This window comes from Camellia sinensis, chromosome 9, assembly GCF_055761805.1.
Source record: "Camellia sinensis isolate YWXY chromosome 9, ASM5576180v1, whole genome shotgun sequence".
Taxonomy (NCBI): Eukaryota; Viridiplantae; Streptophyta; class Magnoliopsida; order Ericales; family Theaceae; genus Camellia; species Camellia sinensis.
Window position 1 is genome coordinate 183,787,934 of NC_138969.1, and position 14,456 is coordinate 183,802,389.

Genomic DNA, 14,456 nt, shown 5'->3' on the forward strand with positions numbered 1-14,456 from the left:
CTGTTGAGGAATGGCAGAGCAACTGGTCTCATGAATAAGACCACGGGTGTTAAAATAACTCTTGAATGCATCATTCATATATTCGCCACCATTATCGGAGCGGAGAATCTGAAGCTTGGCAGAGAATTGAGTTTGAATCATGGCATGGAAGGACTGGAAAAGAGGAAGTACGTCACTCTTACGTTTCAACAAATAAACCCAAGTCATGCGAGTACAGTCATCCACAAAGGTCAAAAACCAACGAATCCCCGAAGGAGTTAAAACTGGAGAAGGTCCCCAAACATCAGAGTGTACCAAAGTAAATGGAACATTACTTTTATTCAAACTCAAAGGATAAGGCACACGGTGACTCTTGGCCAAAATGCAAGTGTCACATTTAAAGTTAGATTCACGAATGGCAGAAAATAAATCGAGTAACAAATGCTTTAAGTAGCTAAAGGATGGATGCCCCAAGCGACGATGCCAAAGCCAAATTTGTTGACGTTTCACATTGGGCACTTGTTGTACATGATGAGCTTGGCCGGTACTGAAATCATCCATAACATATAGCCCCCCCCTCTTAGTACCACGACCAATGATCTCCTTGGTGAGAATATTCCGAAGAAAACAAAACTTGGGATATATTAGTGCAAAACAATTGAATTCTTCAGTAGCTTGTCCCACAGATATTAATTTACTTGACAGGGATGGAACAAGTAAAGTGTTTGACAATGAGAGTGAGGAAGAGAGATAAACAGTGCCAGCTCCTGTAACCGGATAAGTGACCCCATTGGCATTAGCAATATTTACTCGTTTTGGTTTAGTAGTAGTAGTAAAGTCATTGGGATCAAACGTCATATGATCGGTGGCTCCCGAGTCAAGTATCCAACCATTAAAGGCATCCTGAGTAGAATTAAATAAAGCGTAACCACAGTTACCTGAATCACTGAAAGGGGTAGAGCCATCTAGGAGATGAAAAGTACTTGTGGACGATATAAGAGACAACTCGGTATCCGCATGTGCTAAAGCAGCCCGTCCCGAAACACTGTTGACAGCAGTTTCACTTTCACTACGTTTCCGGGCTTTGAACTCGTCCCACCATTCTGGAAACCCATTTAACTTAAAACAAGTCGCACGGGTGTGTTTTGTCTTACCACAATAAGTACATCCATGACCTTCAGTAGATGGCTGCCCAGAGCTACGGCTTGAAGATGACAAACTAGATTTGGGCAGTGCTGCACCAGATCGAGTTCCAGCTGCAGGTTTCCCAGTTAGGACCATCGATAGCTGCTGTTTCAGAGGCTGCGGATTGGAGTGGGTTCCTCCTCGAGATGCCATAGCAGCGCCAATTGGTCCATCTGTGCCGACCATCATCACGGACTGTCGTGAATCTTCACGGCTAACATAGGCACATGCCTGTTCGACTGAGGGGAACGGGTTCATTAGGAGTACGTCGCTACGAAGCTTGTTAAGTCGATTTTCTAAGCCATCAAGAAAGGTATACACTCGATCTTCTTGTAGAATGGAAGTAAATTTCTGAATATCATTTGGACAGACCATCGGACTGGGCCGTCGAAAATCGATCTCCCTCCATAAGGCCTGAAGGCCATTGTAGTAGGTTTCAATTTGCCCACCGTCCTGTCGCATCTTGGTCACCCGTTTCTTGAGATCGTAAACCTGCGATGTGTCTATGCCGTCAAAAAAAGTTGTGGCAATGGCATCCCGCACTGCTTTTGCCGTTGGGAATCGAATGAAATTACCAATCATGCTTGGTTCCATGGAGTTAATTAACCACCCTTTCACAATCGAATTTTCAGTCTGCCATTTTCGCCATGTTGGGTCAATTTGTTGGGGCTGCTGGAGATCTTCATTGATGTATCCCAGTTTATCCTCGCCGGAGATATACATCTCCAAAACTTGGGACCACAGAGCATAGTTGGTGCCATCCAACTTGATGCCGATCGGTGCAGTGAAAATTTCATGGGTTGGTGTTTGGTTCTGAGTCAGGGTCTGGGACAGTAAATCTGTCATTTTGGATGTTAGGTCTTCTAGGGTTGGGTTGGTAATGGATGTTTGGTCTGTGGATGGAGTTGCCATAGTCGGCTAGGTCTGGTGAAGGTGTAAAGTGTGAAGCAGAAAGCCTAAGATCTTTGCTCTGATACCATGTAGAAACATGTAACAACTGTATAGCTCTAATTCATATATTTTCTATGAAATACAAGTCCATATATATATACTATCATACAGAGTTTATTCTAGACAATCCCTGCAATCACTTTTCTTTACAACTCATGCCAACATGCACTCTTGCTTTACAACTCATGCCAACACTCACTTTTATTTTACAACTCAGGCCAATTGTAAGACGATGTCCACTCTACAAAGAGGCAATTATATGGTATGATGAGTGTTTGATTCGCTACTTGAACATGTCTTTCTTTTCTACCATGGAGACATATCCAACATTTGATATGTTCAACTTAGAAAGCGCAACCCAACCAGATAAACTCTATGAGATTTTGGAAAAGACATTCTCTAATCTGAGTATTGTGACAACTTCCAATCCTTTGAACCACATGTATGCAACCAGTTCTATTAATAAGTTGTATAGCTTGGTGCAGTGTATGCCTGATTTATCACCAACGGATTGCCGTACTTGCCTAAATGTTACTGTCTCTGAACTTCTTCGCCTCTTGAAAGAAAGTGAGGGAGGGAGTGTTTTTTCACCAAGCTGTAACATAAGGTTTGAATCGTACCCCTTCACTCTGGACCCGTCAGGTACAGCTCAACCCCCTGCACCCAACAGGACTAAGAGTGATGGCGGTGGTGGCAACAGTATTGCCGTTGCTGGCAGCCGTGGCAACAATGGTGGTGAGTTCTGAATAAAGATAGTAACGTATTTATTTGGGACAGTTAAAAAAAAAAAATCTCAACTTTTTAGCCTTATAACTAATAAATCATCCGTTTTCAATTTAAACTCTAATTTTACCAATATAAATTTTAACTTTTCATTTTATTTTTAATCTAAACCCAATCTAAACATTGGGTTATTTTCATTAAGTAAATTAACTCGAAAAAAACAATTAGTCATTTAACTCAATATAAGTATATATAATTTTTTTAAATATTATTTTCATTGAGTTTAATGATTAAAATACTAATTATTTATCGATTTTATTTGACAAAAATAGACATATAGTTTGTATTTAAACAATTCAAAAGTTTAGGGTTTAAATTGATAACATTAAAAACTCAGGATTTATTATATTACAAGGCTTAAACCTTTGGGTTTTTTATTTTTATTTTTATATATTTTATAATTTTCCCAATTTATTTTTAGTGAAAATTTCATTTTGCCTCCAAAATTATCATTCAAAAATCAATTCAATTTTTATTTTTTCAATTATATCAATTTTACACGTAAATTATTCGATTTTAGATCAAAATCACCCCATCGACAACCGTTGTCTACAATGACACGAAATTTCAGAGGCAGTACAAATCTTAATCTACAAACTATCACTCAAAAATCAATCAGACCTGTTACTATAAAAATTAAATATAAATATTTAATTAATAATTTTTATGTCAAAAATAAGAAAAATAAAATTTAAATAATTTTTTTAATAAAAAATAATTGAAAAAATATAAAAATTCTCATTTAAAATTATCTTTTAAGTCTCAATTATCTTAAACCAGTCTTTGATATACTAATTGAGCCTAAAATTTCTAAGTTGCTTTGTCTTTCTCTCAATTGTAGTTAAGTAATTCACCAGATCAATTCGAATAGATTTGATTGACTAGTAATAATTTCAAAATTATATGGGTAAAAATTTCAGCAATGCTATAGACCCCCAGTGACCCCCCCAGTGCCACGTGTCGGCTTGTCATTGGCTGAAAACCAAAAAGAAAAAAAAAAGAAAAACAGTTTTTTTGGACTAACGGGAAGGGACCCCAGCACCCCCACTGGGGGTCCGAAGCTTTATTCTAAAAATTTAGACCCTATTCATTCTTCTTCTGAAATTTGAAAAATTATATTAAATGATGAAAATACATATGTCGAGATCTATACTTACAAAATCAATGTTAGTACCTATACCGTTGTATCATTGATTAAATGGCACTTCAAGGTAAAAGTTAGTGACAACTCTCTAGAGAATACTTGACAACACAAATACTCAAATTTAAATTTATTTTTCTTACTTTTTTTTTATTATGTAGACTGTAGTTCTAATTGATTCATGAAAAATAGTTAAAATGAAATTTTGTCATGTTAGTATGTTTTGTCTAATTATAAGTAATAACTAACAGTGAAATCAAATTGATTTAAAATCAAATAATTTAAATATAAAAATAATATAATTTAAAATATATGGATTAAATTAATGTTTAATTCATAATATGAGTGTAGAATGAAATGTTTTCTAATTTTTAAGCTCAAACATAAGTCCAAATAGGGGTGGTCATTCATCGGGCTAGGTTCAGTCCAGGCTCCATTACCTAATAAGGGATCTTGTGTTTGCTCAAGTCCATCCGGCCAGAACATCAGACCTATATAATCAACTTAAGCCCAACCCTAAATAAATTATAATTCTCAAGCTCATCCATCAAGCCATATACCTAAACTAATAAAAAAAAAAAACTAAACATCATACATGTTATTTTTTCATATAGATAGAAAAAGGCACTAGCAACCCTAAATTGTTGATTATGAAATCTGATTGGAGAAAATTCAATACAATGGTCTCATGCCATAAGTATTCTGCTCCCAAATAAAGTAGAATTTTTTTTAGAAAATAAAAATAAGTATAGAATAGATTTTTCTCCGTTTGGGGAGATAGGTTGTGGGCTTTTTTGGCTATTTTAACCATAAAAGACAAAATAAGTTATTTTAACCACAACAAACAAAACATCGCATCCAACCCATAATCATTACACTCTTCTCTCACAAAAAAAGTCAAAAAAGACAAAAAAATCAAAAAACCCTTCCCAAACCAAACTTTTTAACCCAGACTAAAATAGTCAAAAAAGTTAAAAAGCCAACCCACTTTCCAAACCAACCACTCAAAGAACGTCACTTGAGGTTCTCTAGGTGACAAAAGGCTAGCAGCCATATGTCACTACAAGAAACGACACTTTTGGCGACCAAAATATTGGTCGCCAAAAGTCCCATTTTTGGTCGCTGAAACAAATTAGCGACTAATTTTTTTTGTCGCCAAAGTCGTCGCCATTACCTTGTCGGCGATAGTATTGGCGACTAAACTATTTTTGGTCACTGAAAGTGAACGTTTTGGCTACTAAATTTTCATTAGTCGGCAAAGGTTATCTTTTGGCGACTAAAATATTAGTAGCCAAAAGTAAGCATTTGGCTACGAAAACTTTGAGTAGTCGGGAAAGGGTATATTTTGGCGACTAAATATTTAGTCGCCAAAAGTGTTCAAATAAAATATATTAAATTTTCAGCGACTAAAACTTTTTGTCGGGAATAAGTTTTAGTCACAACATTACTACATTTAGGGACTAAAAAATTTAGTCGCCAAAAATATTATTTTTCATTTTATTAAACTTTTGGCTACTAAGCATTTGGTAGCCGAAAGTTTTCATTTATTTTTAGCTACTAAATTTTTAGTCACCAAAAATCTTTGGATTCTTTATGGCTACCAAATATTTAGTCACTAAAAATATTAATTTCCTTTTTGGCTACCAATTGGTTAGTCACTAACAAATTCACTTCTTTTTTTTTTTCGCTACTAAACATTTAATTGCCAAAATCTTTATTTAGTGTTTTTTTTATTATAATTAATTTCTTCACAACCTGTATTTATTTCGTGCAACCTGCACCCTGTATTTAAACAATAATTATACATATATCTATTTATATTTCGTTTCAACAATACAAAAATTTGATCAATTAACATCAAATTCTATACAAATCAAATACAATCTAACCCAAAATAATAATTCCATACAAACACAAAATCATACAAAAAAGATGTCTGTACAAAAAATTCTACATCAAATGTCATTTACAGAATATTTTGAAGGTGTAAACATGATGGGAAAATTAAATTTATTTACTAAAACACTTGCTTAATTTAACAATGAAGCCATTGATCTAAAGGGTTCTCATCCTTCAAGCTTGCTTCATATAGTTTGGTACCTTTCTTTCTGAAGACACCAATTGCAAAATAATAATCAACCTCCCAATCAGCGGAAGCATTTAGCAAATAAGTATAGATAATTAAACAACTTAAATAGAAAGATAATTAAATTGATGATAACAAATCTCCCTGCTGATGAAATTAGTTTCAATTTCCTGGCATAGTTAACTGAAAATAAACACACATGTTCAGTACCAACTAAATTAAATCTAGCCAAAAAATTGAAGGTTACATATCCTAGCAGTATATATTATTATCCATAGAGTCAAACACAACCTAAAAATATTTGTGGAACTTTGATGATTAGTCAAACACAAGCAAAGAAAGGTCTTTTGTGGAACTTTGATGATTAGTCAACGTAGAAAATTAGAACCTGTATCTGAGTTATGATGCCTCGGTGAATGATTGATCTCAATTTTGTTCAAGCTACTACTACAAAAACCAAGCATTGTTGTTCAAAATGATTGATCTCAATTTTGAATTTTGATATATAGCAAGTAAAGCTCAAATTTCATACCGTAGTGCAACGTAGATTTGGTGAATACTGGAGCATCCTTGATACAAGATCAACTGCCTCAGGTGGCATTCGCTTGTGAAATACCTATAAGACACAATTTCATTAGGTTTGGCTATAATTAAAGTAATGAGCCCATCATTGATCAAGTTGTGTTAAAAGATACATGATCCTCGAAGATTTTCAAATCAACCTTGTGCCATGGGTGAGCTTTGATCTGTGGAAACTTGAATTCAGTATAGTTTGGATTCATGCACTTAATTTCCTCTCTGGTTGGTGTCCCCAGTATCTAATACCAAACAAACCAGGAAGAAAGAAAAACACTAAGAGAAGCCTAGATCAAAGATTAGAATACAAAAGTGAAAAAGTAAAATCATTAGAACCATCTCATCATTTTATGAATTTTACATATAAAAATTTAGTTTGTAAATTATTTTCTATTTGAAATAGCCAAAGATAAATTAATTTTATTTTGTGGCTGTAGACTTAAAGGGTACGTTAGATGCCTTGCCACAGTTGAAAATTAAGTCCCCTCTAATCTAATCCAACCTCTACAATGCAATTCATCCCCACAAATTATAACAATGATAAAACGAAGTTAATAATTAATAGGGAAACAAAATTATAACAATATTCATATATATAAACATATTTATATATATACGAACAGAATTATACAACCAAATTTATGTATACACACAAACAGATTTTATATATACAAACAGATTTTAAATCATACATACTACAGTCACTAACAAATGGAAGATAGAACAAAGGATCACGTTGAACAACATAATACCCTAAGCAGAAGCAGAGCTACACTGTTTCAACTATCTGTCATTTCATTTCAAGAGCTAGACGTGGGAAAAATCCCCTGTTTCAACTATCTGTCATTGAAATTTCAAGCAAGAAAAAAGGACAGAGAAAATAAAAAGAACATTTAACTTTATTGGAAACCAATTCATAGCTTCACTTGACAACTTCTATACTTTAGCAGCCTTATTTCAATTTCTTATTATTTCTCAACGTGGTCCAAATTGAAAATGGGCAAGAGTCATTTTTTTTGCTTGAAGATCTAGTAGGAAACAAGTGAAATCCTGTTCAGCACCAGTTTTCTTGTTCAGTCAACTTCCTAACCAAAACAAGTATATTAAAGGCAAAAACAATCCATTTCATTTAAATTAACACCTCATTAATGCATTTCATTCTTTGTTGTGCATAATTGAACCATCTCACTAAGGTCCTTTGTTGCTTCCTCAAATTGAACATTCACATATTGTAGCCACAACATGTCTAATATAATCTTCTACACTCACCAAAAAGGTTGAACATCATTTTCAAGATTTGAGGAAGCAACAAATTCATAAAGTTCAAGAATCTGACGTTCATTTGTCAAGTATACAAGATTCAACAAATTCATCCTCTCGAACATCAACAATGACAAATTGCAACAATTCTGTGGTCTTCAATATGCACATGATTAAGATTCATTGCAACAAGTCTATCAAGATTCAACAGAGCACTAGTTCAAGATTGTTTGCAAGCCTCAAGACTGAAATCAAAATTACCACCAGAGTTCACAAATTCAAAGTGTATCAAAGCAGGGATTTCGTAAGATCAAGAATTATTTCTGAGTAAATATGTAAAGTTCAAGAAAGAAGGCTTCAAATACTTACTCACAGATCTAGAGCAATGATGAGGAAGGGAGTAGAGCAAGAGAAAACCAAGAGAGCCGAAGCCAAGACTCACGATAAAGCTGGGGGTGTTGCAGCACAGCAGCAAGACACCACGGGTAACAACCGGCGTTGACAATGAGTTGGACAGTGACGAGCTGGACTGGTGATAGAGCGAGCTGGTGGGGTTTTGGGTTGCAGCGTCAATGGTGGCGTGAGCAGTGGGCGAGAAGGAGGTGAATCGATGCTCCGGTTGCCGGCGGTGAGGGAGAGGGAGACGGAGAGGGAGACGGAGTGGGAGAAGGACGCTAGAGAGAGAGAGAGAGAGAGAGAGAGAGAGGCGCTATTAATGAGATGAGAAACGGAGAAGGGTTAGGGCAAAATTTTGGGGGGAATCTCCAATTTAAGAGGGAATTTCAAATTAATATAAAATTTTGATAGACTTATATTTGCTGCTAATATTTTTAGAGATGTGAAAAATAGATCAGGCTTGTTAAATTAATATTTTTTAATTTTATTTATTGTTTATACTTTTTACTTTATTAGAGTTTTATGACTTAGTTTGTGAAAAAAAAAATTACAAAATTTAGAAATATGTAGAAAGTATAAATTTAAAAATAATTTAAAATTACACCAAATATGAAAATATTATATTTTTGTGTATAGATATCCCAAAATCTCATGAAGTTTTGATGAAAATATTACACACAAAGCCAGTTAAGGGTCTAGGTTCGAAGAATTCAATAAACCAAGAAAAATAAACAAAAACTTAAAAATTAGAACCTCAAAAATGGACAATCATATAAATAGATCTACAAATATCTAGAGAGAGAACCAGAGATTAGGGTATAGGTTTGAATTTATAGAGCTGGAAACAATAGTAGCAAACTACAAATTTTTTTACGCATGCGGAGGCTGGGCTTCTGTCTGTTGTGTTGGCAGATCGAAACCAAATATATATATATATATATATTCACCATGACCGACAAAATTTTTTAGTCACCAATTACTTTTATAAATCCATCAAATTTAAATTAACAATAGTGTTTGATTATTGTTAATCGTGTATAACGTAAAAATAATTTAAAAAGTTGAAAAAATTAATTATTAAAAAATTAAGAAAAATTTCAAAATCTAAAATAATATAAATAAGTCTTACAAATCAGATTTATTTACTCATAAGTCATGAGTGAATTTTTTTTACACACTTACCCCTCGTTTTGATAATGATTTTTTTTTAAAACTTTTTAAATATATGTTTTGTGTCTGTGAAATGATTATTTCATTAGTACTGGTAATAATATTGAAAAATTTATTAAAATGATAAATAATTGGGATATTTTGTCTTTTATTTGTGAATTTTGATTTATTCTTAATTTTTCATTACATTTTACTGGTAATAATATTGAAAAATTTATTTAAATGATAAATTATTACATTTTAAAAATATTCATTACATTTTAATAATATTACATTTTAACAATATTAATTTTTCATTACAACCCTACAGAAATTACCATTACCTAAAGGAACACTTTACCATTATTAAACAATCGGCTACCAAAATATTTAGTAGCCAAAAGTAGGTCTTTGGCGACTAAAAAGTAATTTAGTCAGTGAAAATATGTTTTTGGCGATCAAAATTTTGGTCGCCAAAGATCAAAAATAATTTTTTTATTTTCATTCGGCTACCAAACTATTTAGTAGCCAAAAGTAGATCTTTGGCGACTAAAAAGTAATTTAGTCAGTGAAAATATGTTTTTGGCGACCAAAATTTTGGTCGCCAAAGATCAAAAATAATTTTTTTATTTTCATTCGGCTACCAAACTATTTAGTAGCCAAAAGTAGATCTTTGGCGACTAAAAATTATTTTAGTCGCCATTGTGATATGTTTAGCTACTAAAAAATTTTTTAGTCGTCAATTATAATATTTTTAGCTACTAAATTTTTTTTAGTCGCCAATAATCAACATTCCCCTACTAAAAAAAATTAGTAGCTAAAAAGTTGACTTTTGCCAACTAATATTATTTTTGGTAGCCAATTCCGTGACTTTTGGCGACTAAATTATTTTTGGTAGCTAAAAATGATCGGCAAAAATGCATTTTCTTATAGTGTGTCCAGTACAAAATCCTACAATCTGTGTAGAGAAAAGTTGAACTAAGACCAATCCTAATGCGCCAATAATAAAAGGGTATATATATTTTTAATATATTATATAAATATATTAATTAGTTAAGTTAATTATGTAGTGGGCCGACCGGGTTGGGCCAGAAGTGTATTTTTCAAATCTAGCCCATTAATCAATCGGACTCAAAATATCAACCTAACTTAGCCTTATAAACTAAAATAATATTTTCAAGCTCTAAAAAAATAGAATTGAGCAGGCTAGCGGGCCAGTGTCCCGCATAAATGCCAAGAAGTTGGCCGAGCTAGTTTCTCTATACATGTGTTTTGGTATAAATAAAAAAATGTTAGAGATTTTAAATATTATTTTTTTTTTTTAAATTACTAAACTTTCACATGTGGATTCATATACATGTATTCATATGAGCCTTTGGTAATTTTTTTGATAGATTTTTTTTGTATCCCTAACATAGTCGGTGCAAATATTGGTGTGTTTGTATTATGGGTAAATTACACTAGGGTTTGGCTTATCTCAAGTTGGTCATCTCAACTTGAGAGGGCCTTTGAGCTTGATAAGCCCGTTTTGGGATCAATTTCAATAATCCGAACTATTCGCTTTCTTGAATTCGTTGAATGTAATATTTATGCAAAAAAATCAAGATGATCGGCTATTAGTAGCTACATATGTTTGAATTATATTTGTATTAAAAAAATGAATGACTATTCTTAAAATTATATTTGTCGACCATTTTTTTTTAAAAAAACAAACATGATTTAAATATATAGTTATCAATGTTCAATTATTTTTATTTTTTGAGTGAATATTATTTTCAATGAGTCGTAAAAAGTGAATGTTTGGATCACCGAAATCTGTTCTAAAATGGATCTACCAAATCCAAACACTCTCTCAAATTAAGATGACAACTTAAAAGAAACCAAACCCATTACACTAACTTCTGAAATCACACTATCACTCATTTTATTATTTGAAATCACACTGCCATTCCCTTTCAGTTAACAACATTTGCTTCAATTGCGCAATTACTATAATACTCTTTACAACATCTCACCTGCCATCATCCTCTTTATATAATCTCATCTTCACTTTTATTATAATAAAAAAAAATTAAATAAATAAAGACACATCATTCTTTACATCTTTTTATTATTTAATTACTAGCAATTTTTTATTTTTTATTTTCTACTTATCTGTTTCCATGAAAAAATATTAATATTTCTTCGACTACCCAAAATCAGTGGGCTTTGTTTTAGTGGGATAAGGCTTCGTTTGGCAATGGCATGTTGGTTGAGTTAATTTAGCTCACAAAAAGATAAAATAGATTAAAAGTCAAAATATCAATAGTTTTATGACCAAATTGAGAAAATCTAAAGATAGAATTTGAAAATAATTAAGTGGTGAACAATGTAACATACTTCTTAATTCTTATGATCATATATTGAGCACTGTAAACCAAAATGGCCATGATATAAACAGTTGTTAAATGAAGATCATTTGCTTCCTGAAGGAATGAAAGGAAAAATAATTACAATCAGTATCATCACAAGTCTATCAGTATTCCTTGTAGTAACACTGCTTGGTTCTTGCATCTACTACCAAAAGAGAAGGAAAAGAACACATGTACAGAAAGGTAATTACAATCTTCTAGTGATTTCCACAATTCTATTACAACCCACTATTAGCTAATTATTATTATTATTATTATTATTATTATTATTATTATTGCGGAAGATGATGGAAATAGCTCAGAGGTTGAATTGCTCGACTTGGATGGAGGAAGATTTGGCAATAACTACGACAGTGAAAATTTGCAAGCAGACTTTCCTTCAATTCAGTTAGATATTGTATTTGCAGCAACAGAACAATTTTCTGAAAAAAATATGCTGAGGTGGATTTGGTCCAGTTTACAAGGTACTTACGAAGTTCAAGATGACAATGCGATTTTAGGGTCAAAAGACCATTATTTGAGTGACTACATGACTTGAAATTTGTTTGCAGGGTACATTACCGGATGGCAGAGAAATTGCAGTTAAAAGGCTCTCAAAAACTTCCGGCGAAGGACTAAAAGAGTTCAAGAATGAAGTCATTTTAATTGCAAGGCTACAACATAGGAATCTTGTTAGAGTCTTGGGATGTTGCTTGGAAGAAAATGAGTCACTGCTTATCTATGAGTACATGCCCAACAAAAGCTTAGATGTCTTCCTCTTTGGTTTGTACTCTTTCTAGTCTAGTCACTTACTATTTGTTAATCAATCCAATTTTTATGCAACCAATACAAAACAAAAGATCAATATGAACATATATAGTAATCAATGTGAATGTTATTTGTTTAATTGTTAGATTCAACTAGAGGTGAGCTGCTAGACTGGAAGAGACGCTTTCTCATAATTAATGGAATTGCTCGAGGCATACTATATTTGCATGAGGATTCTCGCTTAGAATTATTCATAGGGACCTTAAAGCTAGCAACGTTTTGCTGGATCATGAGATGAATCCAAAGATATTGGATTTTGGAATGGCAAGGATTTTTGGTGGAAATCAAAATGAAGCCAACACAAAGAGAATTGTTGGATCATAGTAAGTCTTTTCTATTTCCATATATTTACATACATAAATCTGTAATTTGCAGTTTAATCATGGTCTATGGTAGTGTAGAATTGGAAAAAAGCATTAAGAATTTGAGAATGAAACTAGGACTTTATCACATACAATCATGGAGTTTTTAAAATGCATGTTTGTCTAACCTGATATTATTTGTGATTTTCTAATCTACAACAGTGGATATATGGCTCCAGAGTATGCGATGAAAGGATTATTTTCTGTCAAATCAGATGTTTTTAGTTTTGGGATTATCTTGCTCGAGATAATAAGTGGGAAGAAGAATAGTGGCTTTCATCTTTTTAAACATGGTCACAGCCTCCTCTCTTTTGTATGTTTCTATCTTTATCTGTCGTTAAATGAAGATACATAATGAAAAAAATATACATTGATTTTAACTTAAGTAATGTACAGGCATGGAATTTATGGTCCGAAGCTCGTGGAGTGGAGTTGATTGACCCAATATTGCTGTAGTCATGTGTGGTAAATGAAATGTTGAAGTGCACCCATATTGGATTGTTGTGCGTCCAAGAAGATGCAGCTGATAGACCCACTATGTCTTTTGTAGTTGTTATGTTGGGAAGCGACACCATGACACTTCCTCAACCAAAACAACCTGCGTTCTCAGTTGGGCGACAAGTCTTAGAATTAGTTGAATGCTCACAAAATCTTAACGTACACTCTGTTAATGAGATAACTATTTCGGATGTATTACCACGGTGACTTATAGTATTAAAGTTATTCTTTTCCTGGTTCTGTGAAATTATTCAGATGTACACTTCGTTCAAGTATTTTTTAGAGATGTATAGTCGGATAATTCATATCTATTATAGTGTGCCAATCGAGATATTTACATATTAGAATGAACAAAATAAGCTTATTCTACTTATACAGAATATGGAAGCCACTGCTTGTACAATTCGATCTTCATATGACCACTCTTTATATATAAAAATACGTAAAAATGTTGCTCTTCTTTTTCGAAATGGAAAGTTTAAGTTTGAAAATGGAAATCCTGAGAAGCAATATGATTCTTGGATGGCAGGAAGTAAATAAATGAAGGAAATACAATACTATATACACAACGAAAAATTATATGGATTCAGGCATACCTTGTGAGTGAACAGATTGCACAATGAATACTCTTGAATAAGCTCCACAGCAATGGAGTATAACTATTAGAGTTTTACCCACACCAATCACAGTACAAAGGCTCAATAGTTTATGAGAAAAGAGAATGTATATTTTTTTGTTGTAAATACGAAACCCAAGTTCTGTTTATATAGGAGATTTAGGAGACCCATAGAATAGAGGTATTATCCCACATAATGTCTATCCCATATTAACATTATCTAATTAATAATTATCATCTAATATATTGACAATTA

The 14,456-nt window shown here is 32.9% G+C and overlaps 1 protein-coding gene and 1 pseudogene across 2 annotated transcripts; both read left to right on the forward strand.

Annotated features, from left to right (window-relative positions):
- The first annotated feature begins 2,426 nt into the window (after nucleotides 1-2,426).
- Nucleotides 2,427-2,861, forward strand: LOC145799976 (antimicrobial ginkbilobin-2-like protein). The gene has a single exon (XM_082889627.1). It carries the CDS (start codon nucleotides 2,427-2,429, stop codon nucleotides 2,859-2,861), a length of 435 nt encoding a protein of 144 aa, XP_082745753.1.
- Nucleotides 2,862-8,346: 5,485 nt separating this feature from the next.
- On the forward strand, nucleotides 8,347-14,023 carry LOC145799977 (cysteine-rich receptor-like protein kinase 10; annotated as a pseudogene). The gene is made up of 8 exons (XR_014341357.1): nucleotides 8,347-8,446; nucleotides 8,501-8,621; nucleotides 11,978-12,100; nucleotides 12,215-12,381; nucleotides 12,469-12,679; nucleotides 12,811-13,047; nucleotides 13,249-13,399; nucleotides 13,483-14,023. The product of XR_014341357.1 is annotated as a cysteine-rich receptor-like protein kinase 10 (transcript).
- Nucleotides 14,024-14,456: the final 433 nt, after the last annotated feature.

Bases quoted from the DNA above. Each gene is read 5' to 3' on its own strand.
- LOC145799976 (XM_082889627.1), top strand. From the start codon at position 2,427: ATGGAGACATATCCAACATTTGATATGTTCAACTTAGAAAGCGCAACC.